At 35.4% G+C, this 18,232-nt stretch overlaps 1 protein-coding gene across 2 annotated transcripts in view; it reads right to left on the reverse strand.

Moving 5' to 3' along the window:
* The window catches only part of ETV1 (ETS variant transcription factor 1), an 89,419-nt gene that overhangs the window by 12,552 nt on the left and 58,635 nt on the right, over nt 1–18,232 (reverse strand). For both annotated transcript variants that reach the window (XM_014059652.2, XM_014059654.2), the window contains 3 exons: nt 17,939–18,186; nt 1,579–1,646; nt 1,369 (listed from right to left, as the gene is read on the reverse strand). In XM_014059652.2, coding sequence (XP_013915127.2) covers nt 1,369; nt 1,579–1,646; nt 17,939–18,186 — 317 coding nt within the window. The remainder of the gene's footprint in view (nt 1–1,368; nt 1,370–1,578; nt 1,647–17,938; nt 18,187–18,232) is intronic.

The following is an 18,232-nucleotide window of genomic DNA, read 5'->3' on the forward strand; positions in this document are numbered from 1 at the left end:
TTATTGCTACATAAATGTTATATAAATAGTGTTTTCTGACACAACACTGATAGAAAAAGTGTTGAACTTGTTGCTGGTCAAAAAGGTGTATCTGTAATATCTTGAAATTTGACACAAATTACACATTTCCAATAAACTAACATATGGGAATTGATTAACAAGATGAAAAGCAATTCATCTCGGACAAATAGCTCTTACAATACCACATAAGGTACTGCACAGGATGCTAGAACCCTACTATGCTCTTACAATGCTATTGTAAATTTCTGATATTAATGAACTGGTTATAGCAAACAACCCTACATTTCTTACTATTTAATATAGTAAAATAAAGTAGGATTTTTTTCACTGAAAACTTTTGATTTCAAAAATCTAGAAAGTGTAATATTTAGAATTCAAGAAACTTTTCACAAGATTATTGTATAAAAGACTAGCTACAGTGAAAAAGTAAGCCAAATGCTTTCACTCTTGGTTTTCCAAAAGGAAACTTTGGGGTGCACAGCACACATCCTTCACAGTCCAACAGAGCCAGGAAGTTGCCAGTCAGGAGTCAAAGTCACTGGATGGGGAACACCAAGAAGGGGCAGTAAAGAGCCAGAGACTCACCCAGGGTCACTTTAGGACAGCCACTTAACAAACTAGCGTGTGCTAAGAGCCATCTGAAAGACACTTCCCCTTGTAGAAAGGAAACTAGTTAGAGCTGCAAAGCGAAGCAATTCAAATCCTGTGAGAGAAGTTTGCTCAGGATGGCAGGGTAGCACCATGGTGGGCCTTTCTCGGGACTGCTACAATGGAAGGCAGTGTTCAGGGCAGATCTCAGCAGACAACTGACCAGGAAGGGAGGAGCTTCCTCGTTCATGGGGAATCGGGGCATTCTGGGAAGTCCTCTTAGACTGCTCTCATCCCAGGCCAAGATTCCAGGTCAGGTTGTTTTTACAGCTCCAGGGCAATTCTAGACAGGCTTCCTCTCTAGAAACTATTTTAAGTCACAATTAAGTTCACAGTTAAATGAACTGATGAGTTAAAACAAGTATGAACACTTTTTTTCTTATCATGAATTTTATTGACCATCCTTGTTAGCATCACTATTGGTAGATTTGTAATTTATAAAAACACTTTTTCCCCTTTTCTTTATTCTTTACTTTGATAGACATATACAGTATCTATCATGATGTACAAAAATAGGTAACTAGGGAATGCACAATATGTTCAAAATAAACCTAAACCTGAAGAATAAATAGTACTTTGCCATGCTACTTTCTGTTTTAGAGAAAAGGTTTGTTTTTACTGTAGTAACATAGAGTTGTCCCATAAGCTACCATACCTGAAAAAATATGAAATAAAGAATTAAAACCACCCAAACACAACCCTGTCTTCCAGAGCTTACATATGGCTATTTAGAAAAACAAAAAGGTGTACCTCTAAGAAAGCTTGTGTTTAAGGAACAATTTTGCAATATTTTTCTAATTCTGTCCATTTTTAGTATATTTAGTCTAAGCCAAGAGTTTTAGACAATAAGAAAACAAAGTTCGCACATACATACAAGGATATATATATATATATACAGAAAGACTTAACTTCTGTTCTGTTTGGTTGAGTGAGGAAGCCTTCTTGCCTCATGTAAATGGAATGGCAACTAGGCACTTCTGAAATGAGAAGGCAATATTAGTGAAAGAATTGTTTGACTGAAACAATCAAACTGCACATGGCAAACATGAAAGTGATGTTGCCAGCCAGATTTGAACATTAAAAAAAATACTGCTAAAGCTTGGTTCCATTTAGAATCTATATCCTAATAAAGCTCCTGTATCTTTAATCCTTAAATGGGTGAAATTATGCATCATGGGGAAAGAGGTACTTCAAATGAATTAACTTACAAAATGCTGCGATCCATTACTCATAAGGGAATAAAGTTTTAGAAAGTTTTTGCCATTTCAGTGTTGCTCTCTGCTGCTGTTCAGCACTACCACCCCACTGCCATAGTCACATGATCCTCCCTTACAACTTTCCTAACCCTCCCACAAATCACTGGAGAAACTTGGGAAGATTGCAGGGGATCAGCTGAATGTGGAAGACCAATGAATGGTTTAAATTTGCATTGTGTTTAGATAAAGAAATATATCTGAAAATATGACTCAAAGGGTCATGGGTTATCCAAATTCTAAAATTCAAATGATTCTATGTTTTCTTAGCGTTCCAATCATTTAGATATCCTGATACTATCCTGATCAGTTCAACTAATAAAGGCTAGTTTTGAAGGATGTTTTGATGGAAAGAAAACATATTCATTTTAAAGGTCTACAAATATTTGATTTTTCCAATAAAACCATTTGCAATCATTTTTAAAACCAACCATCTCATATAATCAGCCACTCCATCAAACTTCACTGAAACATCAGACTTACCCGTAAGTTTACACTATTTTATTCTGATGTTCAATCAATATAACCCGAATATATAATGACGTTTTCAAACACATTTAATACTCTGAGTATTTTTGCATTAAGTTAAAACTTGATAAATACAATTTTGAACTTTTGTTCAAACACCAGACATTTTTTTTCTTTTATTTGCCTGCTCTAATAGAAGTGGTGATAAGGAAAAACTATGTCTACCTTGCCAAGGTTTTTCCACACCCTCTGGTTTCTTGGAGCTTTTTAATGTTTTGGCAATTTAAATGTGAAATAGGTAATCGGTAGTGGAAGGGATATTCATATCAGTTGTTCATGTACTAACTTGATTGTTCATGTATAATACAAACATTAAATCCATTTTATTCTTCACAAAAACAAAAAACCCAGAAATGATAGAAGCAGCAGCTTCCCACCAAAATATGAGAGGCTATAGTAAAATTAATACAATTACCATATCTTTATTATTTATTTATTTAGACAATTTATATAGTTTCTCCATTTAACATATAATTCTGGAATTGGGAACTTACTCTAGAGCCACATACCTTCCTATTATTTAATTTCACCTAATCACCAAATATTCCAAGAAATTTGGAATATACAATTTATTTTTAAATTTACTCATGAGTATAGATTGTCTCCTGAGATTTCTCCAAACTATTGTCATAACTTTTAATTACTTACTTGTTTATTATATTTTTATCTAATAAATATTTATTTTATATTTAATTACACACAAAATGTTCCTTAAATATGAGAATAAATATTCTGCTCATATTTTCCTGATAACAACATATTTTCCTGAGCCAAGGTGGCGCAGTGGTTAAATGCAGCACTGCAGGCTACTGCTAGATCAGCAGGTCAGCGGTTCAAATCTCACTGGCTCAGGGTTGACTCAGCCTTCCATCCTTCCGAGGTGGGTAAAATGAGGACCCAGATTGTTGGGGGCAATATGCTGACTCTCTGTAAACCGCTTAGAGAGGCCTGAAAGGCCTATGAAGCGGTATATAAGTCTACTGCTATTGCTATTGCTATTGCTGCTATTCCTGTGAGATGGGTTGGGCTGAAAATGCCCAAAGTCAGTCAGTTGTATAAGGCAGGACTAGAACTCAAAATCTCCTGACTTGTTAGTCAGCAGTTTCAACCCATATTTTGTGCACAGTACTTGCAGCTTTTCTGAAGGATATTAATTTTATTCTTGAGTTTCAATGCCATAGCAAACTGTTCACATGTATTATTCTAGAATTTTAATTTTAACATTCTAGCAAGCAAAATGTAGTTTGCTATACTATCATATTTTTTCTTAGATAATCTCTGAAGAATTAGAAAACAACAATAAAAGACCAAAAGTAATTTATTCAGTGTGGTGTGCAGTCCTTTTCCAAAACTCAATCCTCAATTTCACTGCTCACTGACTAGTGATACGTATCAAGGAGTTAGGGGAAAAGAAAATGAGATTTTACATTGAATTCACTGAGTGAGTGTAGCCAATGATAACAGTAAGAGCATCTATCCATTTCCTTATTCCTCGTATATTTATTATTTTTTACTATGAACTATACCTGTTAAATTAGACCTGCAATACTTGAAATATTTTCTTAAAGTCAGTTAAAAATACTAACAGTGCACGGCAGAATACTATAAATGCAATCTGTCCTTCTATTTAAGCAAACTTATTATGATAGCTTTTGGGGTTATGTTTCCCACCTCAAACTTCAAACTAACAGTAAATAACTACTAGAAGAATGGAACATGCAACTTCATATCAACATTAGCAGCATATCATAGAATGCTTGTTCTAGCTGTGCTCTCATATTACTGAATAATTTGCAGTTTTGCATGTAGCCCATGATTAGTTGCATTATAAAATATGTAAGCAAGGTAATGGAGAGAAGTGTTAAAGCACTGAAGCCTTCCCCACCTCTGTTTGTCAAGTAAGATCCTTATTCCATATCCTGGTATGCAATCCCTATTTTTACCGAAAGGTTGTTAAGAATCACAGTAAGCCCAAGGAAGGAAGGAAGGAAGAAAGGGAAAGAATAATCATACTGACATTAAAAAAAACATCTATGGTGTTTTAAATTTTACTATGTATCACTGAATCAAGAGTACACAGAAGCTCTAATCCAGTGGTTCCAATGTGGGGCCCAGGCCCCACAGGGAGGGAATTTGACCTTTGTTTAAAACAAGTTAATGGGCTTTTAAGCTTCCTATGCATGAGTAGAGTTCACTTTTTGAGTAAAATAAGAATTATATGTCATAGAGGGGGGGGTCAGGATTTTAGAGATGCTGAGTAAGGCAAGGCCAAAAAAGGTTGGGAACCACTGCTCTAATCACTGCTTCTGCCTTAAATCCATTTATTTCTTGAATGGAAATGATTATGTGTTAAATCTCTAATGTGAAGGCTTTGTAAGGCAACAAGAACATGCAGAATTCTTGAGCATATCTACACATCTTTAGCAATGTCTTTGGTGTAAAAAATGTATCTAAATGCACAGGGTCAGTAAGTACACTTCCATTCTTTTCTTCTTTTCCCCCATCCAGCTTCTGACACCAAAGTCAATGGAGGAAGCCAAATTCACTTAATGACCATGCCAATAAAGGTCATAAAGCAGAGCACTTAACAACTGTCTCAATTAGGGACAGAAGTTCTGGTCACTGTGGTGATCATAGGTTGAGAACTACCTGCATGGGCAGTGAGCAATCTAATTATCCATGAGTCCAAATATATCATTTCCTAATATTTCAATTGACATGTTAGCAGTTTCATGCTATCCACCACTTTGCATTTAACATAGCCATATGATTAAATACTACACTCTGGTTTGAAAAGAAAACTCTCCAGTTTTGATTTTGATTTTCCAAAGGACCTAAAGCGGTATGATTCTAAAAGTGCTGTTGGTGAATTTATGACTATCAGAATGGGTCAAGCTCTAATCAAATTTTAGAAACATTTCCAAAGTGATTATTCAATCAAATGACTATCATGGTTAATTAGGAGCCATAAACATTGCTCTGAAGTTCATCAAAGTAATGACTTAACCAGAAAAAAATACTGCCAATTAAATTCCCTGCTGCTTTCATTTCTAGCTTATCTAATAAAAAGGCCAACAAATGAAATTTAACATTGCAGTTTTAAATTGTGCTAAATGTTTGACTAATACCTAGCAATAATTTAACTAGCAAACTGGCACCGGTAGTTAATGATTAAAAACTGTGTCACTGTGTATATTTTGAAAGTTAATGGCCTTTTTGAAAGAAAGAGAGAAGAATAAAAATAGCAGATTCAATAATAATGCTTGAAACAAAGCAGATGGGTGAGAACTATTGCAGTTAGTAGTATAGAATAGCTCTGTGTTTTTCAACTTTATCAACTTTTAAGATATGTGGACTGCAACTTCCAGAATTCTGGATACTGATGTCCACACGGTAAGTTGGTAAGGTGGGGAGACACAGAGCTACAGCATATGTAACTAGTTCCAAGTTATTATCATATTCCTCTACATATGATGAAAAACACTTCCTAAAAATGAAAAGTTGATGCTAGCATTAGCAAGTATAACTGAGTATTCATGATATGCTGTTTCCAAACTTCATATAGATGAAAGGGCAATAAAGCAAGCTATAAACAGAAGCAGCATTCAGTATATAACAAGACCCACAAGTAATATCCATGCATAAAATAGAGTTTTTCTTTAGAACAAAATCAATCCCAGTACTTCAAAGTAAGCCTGCCAGCATCATTATCAAGGCAGTTTCCATAAAGGGCTGTTCTATGGGTACCAGGAAGGGAGTAGCCACAGGCCCAATGAAGAGAAAAGATGGACAAACAGAAATAATCCCAACCCTGATTGACTCATGCTTTTAACCATCAATCCCTTTGTTTCAATGCAGCTGGATTGTAACATTATTAAATCAATGGGTAGACACACAGTGAGCAATTTGCATTTTCAGAAATGGAAAGAGGACTTTGTTACATAAATTCAAACTACAACATTTGCAGTGGAAATTCTTCTCTTCAATCAGTGTTCCCCAATGTCAGGCAACTTTAGAATGTGTGGACTTCAACTGCAGGCTGAGGAAATCTAGAAGTTGAACTGCAATATCTTAAAATAGTTGCAACCTCCCAGTATTACAAAGCATGTATACGAAACACTGCCTGCCAGTATTGCAAAGCCTTTGTCAGCCAGAGTTTTATAAGTTCTGAGTGAAATGGTAATACTTCTCCCCAAATGTGATTTTTGTCTGTATCTACAATGTGTTCTCTTTTTTCTTTAATGATGTCAGCCCAGAACATTTGTACAGTGTTGATTCACTGCAGCGGAAATCGTCTCCAAGTATAACTATCGTCTCCAAGTATAGAGAACTAGAGCACCAGAGAATGAGGCACAAATGTATAGATACTTAAGAGACAGCCAATAGGAACAAGGTAGACTGCCAGAGGAATATAAGAAGTCTCCAACCTTACACTATATTCTTTTTAAAAATCTGGTGATCTGCTTCATATCTTTGCTCCTTCTTTGCAGGCAAGCTAATCACTCCTGGAGATTTGGTTACAGGGTTGCTGAAAGTAATAATGACCCTAATGATATTCTTAGCTTGGCTTCTGCTTAGCTTAAAACATAAATTGTTACATTGGATGCCCCAGATCAAAGAAAACTACATATAATACACAGGTCCTATTAAGTTGAACCACGGCAATCTTCTCAAGCCACATATCCTGAGAACACAACAAACAATCTTACATTTATAGAACATATGTAAAAGGAGATGCAGCAGATCAGTTCCAATAGATGCACAGCTGAAGAAAGGAAATTGCCTGATTGAAAGATGTAATAAGTAACTCTGATGCTAATATTTATTGTTAGGTTTCAGACTATGCTGAATAGTCTCGCCCCTTAATGGTGCTAGGACAAAAGAATTGCTTCCACTGTTGTAATGCAAACAAAGGTCTTTCCAGGTTTTATTTACTGATAGGGTTAATATACCACTCAAATATGTCAAGAACAGCATGATGACAGCATGTTCTTAATCCTCAGAATTGGATCAGATAAGCGGCACAATTTCAACATAGCTTTTTCTCTGACTACTTTTATGAAAATGGTTCTAATCTGCAATAGTAAAATAAAGCTTTACCTTATTTGGTGTACCACTTGAGCTATGCTGAAAGACAATATGATTTAGATCAATGGCTATCTTGGTAGGAGCATTTTTTTTAAAAAAAAGGAATATCCATATGATGCATTTATAATCTATAAAGTTAATTGACTTGTTAAATCTGTTTCCTGGAAAAGTAGTTTGGCAGCTGTTGCAGAATCCTGTTATTTCCTCTATTGTTTTGCAGTGTGTTTGCTTTGCCCATTGTACAGAATTTGTAATGGAAGGAATTAAATAATAAAACTGAAGATTTATATATCTATCTATCTATCTATCATCTATCTATCTATCTATCTATCTATCTATCTATCTATCTATCTATCTATCTATCTATCTAATCTATCTATCTATCTATCTATCTATCTATCTATCTATCTATCTATCTATATGTATACACACACACACACATATATATATACGTCTATATATATATGTGTGTGTATGTATGTGTGTGTGTATGTGTATGTATGTATGTGTATGTATATACATACACATATACATACATACACACACACACACACATACATACATACCTATGCAGAAATATTCAGTTTTATTATTCAATTTCTTCCATTACAAATTCTGTATGTGTGTGTTTGTGTATGTGTATACGCATACATACACACACACACATATACATACACACACAAACACACACAAACACACTGATAAAATAAAAATGAGGAATAACTTCAGAAAATTAGATATAAAAATGTCTATTTTTTTTCCAAAGTGAATATTAACTCTTAATTCTATAGAAAATAGAAAAATATTTCAGCACAACCTCAAAAACTTCAGGATGGGTTAGAAAATTCAAGTCAGAGCTTCAGAGATCTAAGGATGTGGAGCATTCTTTAGGAACGTGGGCAAAAAAAATATTTTAACAAAAAATGGAGGAAAATAAGATTTATATTGTAAAACTAGATAGAAAATCCTTCCCAAAACAACCTATTTTTAATTTGCAATTAAAATTGTATATAACTAATAATTTGCAACATGATTTTCTCCTTAGACTACAATCATTACTTAAAGGGATGTTCTAGCCAAAATTTCTTTCAAGTAATCTCCCTATTTCATTCATGGAATTTTACTGGAGCAAATTTAAATGTAATTATCATTCACTCCTTCCCCTTTAAATTTTTTATCACATATACAATTTTATATGTGTTTTTTGTGTGTATTCAAAAAATTAGAAAAATATATATAATTTTTTTATCAATGTAAACTATTTGAAAGCTCTTTTTCCTTTATTTGAACAGGGGGAACAGTGCCATATTACAGCAGGATGCAAAAGAAAAGAAAAATACATGGTCTTTGTAAAATAACATTAAAAATTAAAATTCAGCATAACGGAAACATCACATTATGGCAGATACAAAATACAAAATCCAGGCATCGGGGGGGGGGTGTAAGTCCAACTTCTCATCTGGCAGCAACCTTTAAATTCTAATCTAATTTGTCCACAGCCATTCCAAAACAAACCAAAACACACACAAATAAAAGCTATAGTTTTCGTCCCTGAAATACACCAGATTGCTTTCTATAGCAAACTGCTGCTTTATTCTGGCATTGTCATGACATCCGGTTTTCAGAAAACACATCAGGCAACAACCAGCTTCCTTTAACAAATGGTTACTTGTTACAGAGGGTTGCAGAATCAAAAAGACATGTGTGTTTGTAATGCAAAAAAAGCTACAATCTATTGAGTGCCTATTTTTATGTATTTATTTCAGTCATATGGCATTAGTTTTAAGTGATGTGTAGACTAGCTTGCTTTTTTTATATAAAGAAGTGCACATAAATGAGTGCACAAACATACCATTTTTCACTCCCTTTTGTGATTTTTGGCTGGAAACACACACCAACATCTGTGTTTAGCCTCTTCCTCCACCCTGTTCTCTGTCTATAAAAATTTAAGTCTGCAAACACTGCTGGGCTATAGTGACATATTTGAATGGAATTCAGACCAACCAGTTCCTGTTTATGTTTCTGATTGGCTCATGTAGCCTTTTCATTCACTATACATTAGAAACATGCCAAGGCCACATAAATGGTGTCAAGTTACATACTGAGGAGGCCAACACACATTAATCATTGTTTCAAGTCAATGGGCAGGAGTAGCAGCTGATGGAATACTACACCCTTCAGCTTTGTATAAATGGACATTCCAGTGTATTTCTCCCATCATTCTCCCCCGCCTCTTTCCCCCTTCAGCATCCATTTTATGAATGAAACTCCAGGCTCCATTCATATAAAAGCTTTGCTTACTGGGTATAGTCTCTAGGGATCAGTCAGACTTGGGTAAGGCTGATGCGATTGGTTTAAGACAAGCTTCAGCCTTCCATTACTGATTGAAAATTCAGCTGATGTCCATTTGACCTGCATTAATGCACAAAGAGTAAATCCAGACTGTATTCTCAATTCTCAAATCAAATCATTAGCCAATGCCACTTACTGTAACTGTAGATTCAGAGGATATTTTATCTATTCCTTTGGGGAGGAGAGAGAAGAAATAAAATCAAGACCAAGACAATCTTTTGGAGCTATTGCTACTGTGATGTGATGTATGTGATTATAATTATATAAAAATAGTTTTGACAACACTCATTTCAGTTTGTATATACAGATGCAGGAATGGTAAAGATTGGAGGATATAGCTAGAAAATATTCTTTCAAAGGCAGGAAAATGATACATTCTTATGATATAGTACTTATTTCAGACTGCAGTCACTGGATATATAACACAAAGCAAAAACCTGTACTTTAAATCAGTGGCCCCCAACCTTTTTGGTACCAGGGACCAGTTCTATAGAGAGAGGCTTTTCCATGGACCAGAATGGGTGTGGTTTTGTCTGCTTGCTGTATCCCAGGGATAGGGCTTTGCTTGTTTGTGTGACCCTGTTTCTTGCATGCCTCGATCCAGTGCCGGTCAACAGACTGGAGGTTAGGGACCCCTGCTTTACATTATTTGTCCCTTACAGATTATGCTGATCTAAATCAAGCTGCCTAATGTAAGAAAAAAAACTATATTATCATCACAGAAAGCTATGTAATCTCTATGCACCCCACATATTCCCCTATATTACTTCCTCTTAGGTACTGTAGGATCAAATGACCTGCCAGTTTGAAACTTGAGGCAAAACTTTATAGGAGCCTAGAAACAATTATTTTGAACTTGTTTCAAAGTATTTTATATTGATTTAATCAAATACAGTATTCCAAGACACCATACCCCTTTTTGTTTTCATTCAAAATTATTTATAGATTTGCTTTCACCTTCTGAGAGCTTTCTTTTCCTTTTTTTAAAAAAAAATAACCAGATTTTTTTCAAAAAAATTATTTCCCAATAATGTGATTTATAGTTCTTCATCAGATTTGTTGTCAAATTCCTTTCAAGAAGAATAATTCATGATATGCTAGGATCAAACTTATAACACTACTTCTATGCAAGGGAACTATCACTATTATACAAGAATGTACAATCTGAAATTCTAAGCTCCTCTTTGATGTGAACTCGACAAATTGCCAAATCATAATCTATAGCTCAACAGAAGGAAAAATTATTTAAAAGATGGAGAATAGATTTTGTAACAGTATTTTATGTATTTAAACCATGATCTTCTAAGATCAATGTGATTTATGCCAGTAATTTTTTTCAGATAAGTCCTAAGTCCAAGTCCTAAGGCTTTCAAAAGAAAGAACTGTGGTACGGGAGTGTGAGTTTGACAAAGTAAAGGTTAAGCTTCAAAAGTTTCAACAGGTTCGAGCATAGACTGGGTGTCCTCCTGCACCATAGCAGGGAAGTGGCATTTTTTTGCCCTCCCCATGATTTGGAGGCTTTCCTTGAGCCTCTGGAGGGTGAAACCTGCTTCCTTAGGTTCTGCAGGGCCTCGGGAGGCCAGATATGGCCCATTTCTGGACTTCTGGTAGGCCCATTTTTCATTCTCCCTGAGCCTCCATGTGGGCCCTGTACTTACCTTGCATGATGAATAGGCTTCATGGAGATTTCTGGGAATGGAGGGGTGGGGTGGGGGGATCCAGCCAGGGATTGCATTTGGGGGTTCACTGAAGCAGGCAGTATCCTATCTAGAGGATTGCCTGAACCCATGTGAACCCCCAGCAGCCCATCTCTGTCTCCAGGTAGAAAAGGGCAGATGAACCAACTATAGTCACAACCTACTATATTGTACCTTCTATAAGGAAAACATCGATCTTTTAATGTACAATTGTTATCCAATCAGTTGGATGTAGTTTCTTTGAATATACCTAAATTTTGTTGTACTGTTTGTAAAATTAGGAAGTCCACTGATAATCCACCAATATTTTTAGATATTATCTCATTTTTTTATTTTTAATGCTTATTTCTAATATCTGTGATCATAATAAAAATTAAAAATTACTACTACTTATGAGGATCTTGTTTGTTTTAAAAACTAGTGTTTTAAAGGAGTTATTTTCAGTTAAGGAACATGCAAGCTACTAAATTACAAACAAAAAGAATAGAAATTTTATGGGAATTTAGGGGGAGAACTATCTAAACACTAAAAATTAGTTTTTAAGAAAATGAAAAATAAATGAAGTTAAAGTTTACCTTGCCCCAAATCTTAATAATATAAAAACAATTTTCTATTAGGTTTCTATTAGAGAAGTTAACAGAAAAAGAGGCTCCAAAGTAGTGGGAGTTCTTAAAAATGGGTAGGGTGGGAAAGAAAAAGGAACAGTTCCAAATATTTCTAAAGAAGGAGATGTGGTTACACAAAAAGTTTAAAGAGCATGCAAACATCAAAAAGGACATTAAAACAATCAATTAAAGGAGGAGCAGATCAAATAACAAAAAGATCAAACCATCTGTGAGATAAAGTAAATGAGAACTCAGAGCAAGATGGGGTTAACAAAAGAAGTTAAAAATAACAAAGAGAGCTTTCCTAAGCAAAGTCAAAGTAAAAAAAGGAATACTATCATCTACTTATGGAAAAAACAAACAATAAATACCTGATAAATAGAAAAGACCTATTCAATTTAATTTTGACCTACTCATTTCCAAAAACAATATGACTGAAGTAGGTGTATTCCACCTTGTCTTTGAGCTGATCATGATATACTCCAAACTTAAATTAATTCAGATCCAAATCTTGCATCCTAGATAAGGATGATGTCTAGGATGTGGCCAAACATGAATCCACCACTTAACACTTTGGAAGAATATGTGAAGCATCTGATAAACTGATAGAAGGCAACTGTTGACATATCTTAAGAAAAACGGAAATTCAAGATCCAGAAAACTAAAAACGAATCAATCTGTTATTCATGCCTGGGAAAATTATTTAGGAGATGACAGTTATTGACCATAAAAGTAAAACAGTACTTATTAAAAATCATAATGGATTTGACAAAACAGCTGTTGTCAGATTAAATTTACCGGTGTTGTTTTAAAATACTTTAGTAGATTATGGCATTGCTTTCCTCAGAGACATTAGGGTCAGGTTGTTGGCTGAACCTGATAGAGGGGAGTTTGTGAATGAAAAGAGTGTATAAGTTGCCTTAGTTTTCATATTTTGTATTTATTATGGTCATGCTTCTACTTATGCTTTATTGTTCTGTATTATAAATACCAAATTATTTGCTTAAGATGAATGGCCAAATAAATTTCATAAGTATATAATATAAGGAGTTCTCTCAACAAATTAAATTTTAAAAGTCATCCAAATGACTTTCACTCTACTCTGCTTCTAGAAGAATATAATGCTGGAGCTAATCTAGTATATCATGGGAGACCACTCCTAAAAAATAAAAGTGATCTCCTAAAAGGATAAATACAATTTTTGGCTGAATCACCAGAAATATAGTTACCATAGCATAAGAAGTAATAGTTCCATTGTCTCACCTGGAATATTGCATCCATTTCAGGTCACCATATTTTAACAAAGATTCAGAGAAACTGCAAATGACACAGTAAATGACTGTATAGATAATCAGGGGCCTCAACCATAAATCTTATTAGGAAATCTTATTATTTTTAATAGAGATAAGAAAGTAAACCTGCTAATACTTTTCAAGTACTTAAAAGAATGTCATACAGAAAAAGGCTAGGACCTTTTCTCTATTGCCATAGAAGGTAGGGCACCAAATAATGGTGTTACAGTCAAAAAGCAAAATTCTAGTTACTAATGGGAGATCCTTTGCTGAATGTGTTCTGCAGAGGTTAAACAATAGCCATCCATTTAGAGATAATTTACATTGGCTTTCTGTGCCAAGAAAATTGAATTCAATAGTCTAGATGGCTTTCCGATGCTATGACTCTGTGACCTAGAATGGTTCCCATTACAGAATTATGTGCACCTAGAAAGCACCTATAAAAACTGCACTCTAATAGAAATTACTATTTCATTTTGCAGTCTGAATTATCCCCACAGCATGGCTCCTAGGATGGGTGGAAAAATAAAACATCTTCTACTGTGTTGACATTTCTATTTCTTTCCATGTTCCATTATCTCAACATTCTGCAATAGAAATTGCATACCTGCAATTACAACTAATTGATCTGCCATTTCCGATGTCATAATTAATGTCATGTTTTAATAGAGTTATAATCATTCCATAATAATGGTTTTCATTCAGCAGATTTCCAAAATGGATAAGAATATGGAGCTCAAAAGCAATAAGCAGTGTTGAGGCTCTTTCAAAATCTCCCTGAAGAAACATCTTATTATAATGATCCTGCAAAAGAGTTTTTTAATTTTTTTTATCTAGATAGCAAAGTAATATTATGCAAGCTCCTTTTCAGTGTGACTTATCCCTAAACATCCATAAACATAATAAAATCAATGATTCAATGGGAAAATGCATTATGCTTCCAAAAGGGTTATTTAAAGTACTCTTAGAGCAAAGATAAGAAAAAGGGTGACTTCTGCAGAACAAAGCAAAACACCATCAAACCATTGACTGTATTTTATGTTGGTACAGATGTGCCAACTTAAATGCAGGAATTTAGAGCCATAAAAAGTACTCTAAGGCCACAAATCAATTCTTCATTACTACTGTTTGTCCTGCTAGATCATTTTAAACTAATATTTTCTCCTGAAGAAGCAGAGGCCAATTCCTGAAATTAAAAGAATGGATGGGAATAAGAAACAAAACTTGATATTACATTTACCAAATTTATAAACATGAAAAGCATTCTTTCTCCCCACAAATGTATAGGCAATGAGACAGATCTATCTAACACAATGACTTCATTCACGGCTCATTATTCAGAATGAAAAGTTAACATAACCAAAATTTTAGCTACCCCACGATTTTCTAACATCGATTCAATCTGAATCAGGTCATGGGTCAGAAAGAGGATAGATAGAATATGTATCAAAAATTCAGCCTTCTATGAGCCATGGTGGCACAGTGGTTAGAGTACAGTACTGCAGGTACTTTTGCTGACTGCTGGCTACCTGCAATTTGGCAGTTCAAATCTCACCAGGCTTAAGGTTGACTCAGCCTTCTATCCTTCCGAGTTGGTAGAATGAGAACTCAGGTTGTTGGGGTGTAAACTGCTGATGCTGTAAACTGTTTAGAGAGGGCTGTAAAGCCCTGTAAAGTGGTATATAACCTAAGTGCAATTGCTATTCCTATTCCAGATAATTTTGCAGTGTGCATCTGGGCAAAGAACAATGGAAATCCAGATTTTACTATGAAGACTCATGTCCTAAATCTTGAAAGAGATTATTTAAAAAAAATATGTAAGGGGATCAGTATCTAGTAGATCAATACATTAGCAGCCTGCTGTAATGATGAAATGGAAGACAGATAACTCAATTCACTTCTCTGATATACAATAGCAATAGCAATAGCAGTAGACTTATATACCGCTTCATAGGCCTTTCAGGCCTCTCTAAGCGGTTTACAGAGAGTCAGCATATTGCCCCCAACAATCTGGGTCCTCATTTTACCCACCTCAGAAGGATGGAAGGCTGAGTCAACCCTGAGCCGGTGAGATTTGAACCGCTGACCTGCTGATCTAGCAGTAGCCTGCAGTGCTGCTTTTAACCACTGCGCCACCTTGGCTCTATCCTTGTAGGATATCCTTGTAGGAAAGGCAAGATAAGAGGAATAAGATTTTGATTTTAATATAATGTTAATCTAGGAGAGCAGTGGGATAAAAGAACTGTTTTAATTTATGCTTTGTAGGACTAGTTCAGGTCTCAGTACTATTTTATCAACAATCAATTCAAGAGTCAACAATTATGATTATGCAAAATATAAACTAATACTTCCCAAATGACCATGGGGAATAGAGGTACATATATTATTTTACCGAATCTTTCAGAATAATGAGGAAGCGGCAAGATAAATCAGCTTCAGTTCAGACTATAAGCACAAGATATGGTAACCCTTCCTGCTAAAATATAAGAACAAGAACTTTGTTACCATATTAGCTGAATAGCCCAAGTAAGCATATTTGATGGGATTAAGAGGGGGTTCCTAAACCTGTGCCTTTCTCCTTTCCTTGATCAATGGTAGCAAAATGTTTTCAAAAAGCTAGACACATTTTGAAATTTCTTTCTCTCTGAGAGGAATAAAAATCCTACCAAATGCAAAAGGACATGATTAACAGGAATCAATAGAACCTCAGTACCACTTATTCAGCAATTCTTAAGTGACTAACAACATGATAATCTCTTCAGTAAATAAATAGGATTCCAGAAAGAACAACTTCTCCAATGTCAGAAGTTTGGGGTAAATATCTTACAACTACATCTGGCAACAATCAGAGAAATGTAAATTTCCAATTTCCAATTTCCAATTTAATAAAATCTGTATGCCGCCCACTCCCTAGGGACTCTGGGCAGCTTACAGACAGATAAAAAACATTTAAAATTTAAAAATAAAGGTACATAATTAAAATTGCACATCATCCATTCAGTGTAGGTGGGGCTGGACATTGATCAACAGCCCCAGGCCTGCCGGAACAGCCAGGTCTTGGTGGCTTTATGGAAGGCCGGGAGAGTGGTAAGGGTCCAGATCTCTATGGGTAGATTGTTCCACAAGGCCAGCGCAGCTACAGAAAAGGCTCTCCCCTGGGGAGTCCCAACCGGCATTGTCCAGTCGACGGCACCCGGAGGAGGCCCAACTGTGAGATCTAGTTGGTCGTTGGGAGATATGTGGCAGGAGGCGGTCTCTCAGGTAGCCAGGTCCTAAACCATGTAGGGCTTTAAAAGTAACGACTAGCACCTTGAAGCGCGTTCGGAGACCAATAGGGAGCCAGTGCAGCTCGCGGAGGATGGGTGTAACATGGGTGTATCTAGGTACACCCAATATCGCTCATGCGGCTGCATTCTGGACCAACTGCAGTCTTCGAATACTCTTCAGGGGCAGCCCCATGTAGAGCGCGTTACAGTAATCCAGTCTTGAGGTGACAATTACAAAATACTGTCCTTGCTTACCTTCTTACTAACTTAATTTTAAAGTAAATATATTCAGACTGTTTACTTCAAGGAGTATTCTATTATACTGTAAAATATTATTAAAAATTAACTAGTATCAATGAAAAGTTGGTTTATCAATTGGAAGGGATTTTACATAAATCATGTGTTAGATTCATCATCAGTTTTGTCTGATACCCCAAATCTCTAGATAATGCCAAGTTCAGTTAAACAATAATAATATTAGTGAACAATTTCAATATTCAGTGTTTTGACTGATCAGAGCTCTTCTACTGATCATTAATATAAAATATCAGTATTAATTTTAAAAATCTATCTAATGCTTGCAACAGGCGTTATAAATTCATGTTGGGAAAGAGCCTGAAATGAAATATTTGTATTAAATTTCCACTTTAGACTATTACCTTGCAGGGGTGGGTTGCTACTAGAATTACTGCCAGTTCAGTGTGCAGGTGCTTTGTGTGTGCTCCACGCACATGCATAGTTGCCTGTAAATAGATCTGTGCATGTGCAGAACATTAAAAAAATGCCAAAAATCATCCCCTCTGATGGGGGAACCGGTTCGGAGGCGTGGCTAGCCTGGGTAACTGCCAGTTCTGCGATCCAGGCCAACATTCCATACTTGTTCACCTGAACCATTGTAAACCAGTAGCAACCCACCTCTGGTACCTTGACATTATATATATAAAAAGCCTTTTCACACAACAAGATCATTTGGGGAAAAAATGCTGTTTTATTTAATGGTATAAATCTTGCATGATAAAACCTGTACTTTCATTAACAATCTAATGTGTTAAAACAGAATACTCCTAAATTATCTAGAAATATTGACCCTAGTGAAGTTTTTCAGAGTTAAATCTTTAAAATAAATCAAATCTTGTCAAATAAATCAAATCCTACTGAACAAAAAATGAAAAGAAATATTTGTATTACCTGAATCATATGCAAAATCTCTAGGTTCTTGTTTAATCATCAGAGGAGGAGGGAAACTTTGATTGACTGAATTGCCAACCATGGCATTGTGTTCATACACTGGATCATGGTACTCCTGTTTAAACCCTTGAGGTGGGAAAGGGATGTTTGGCTCAGACATCTGGCGTTGGTACATCGGACGTCCTTCCCGTGGCATGGCAGGCAAAGGAGGAAAGGAATTACAAGGTTCTGAGAGCTGACGGCGAAATCTACGACAATAACACAGACAATGATTATTAATCTAGTAATGGTGGA

The sequence above is a fragment of the Thamnophis sirtalis genome, unplaced genomic scaffold (assembly GCF_051295495.1).
Source record: "Thamnophis sirtalis isolate CommonGarterSnake01/CBP01778 unplaced genomic scaffold, rThaSir2_p1.2 scaffold_4, whole genome shotgun sequence".
NCBI lineage: Eukaryota > Metazoa > Chordata > Lepidosauria > Squamata > Natricidae > Thamnophis > Thamnophis sirtalis.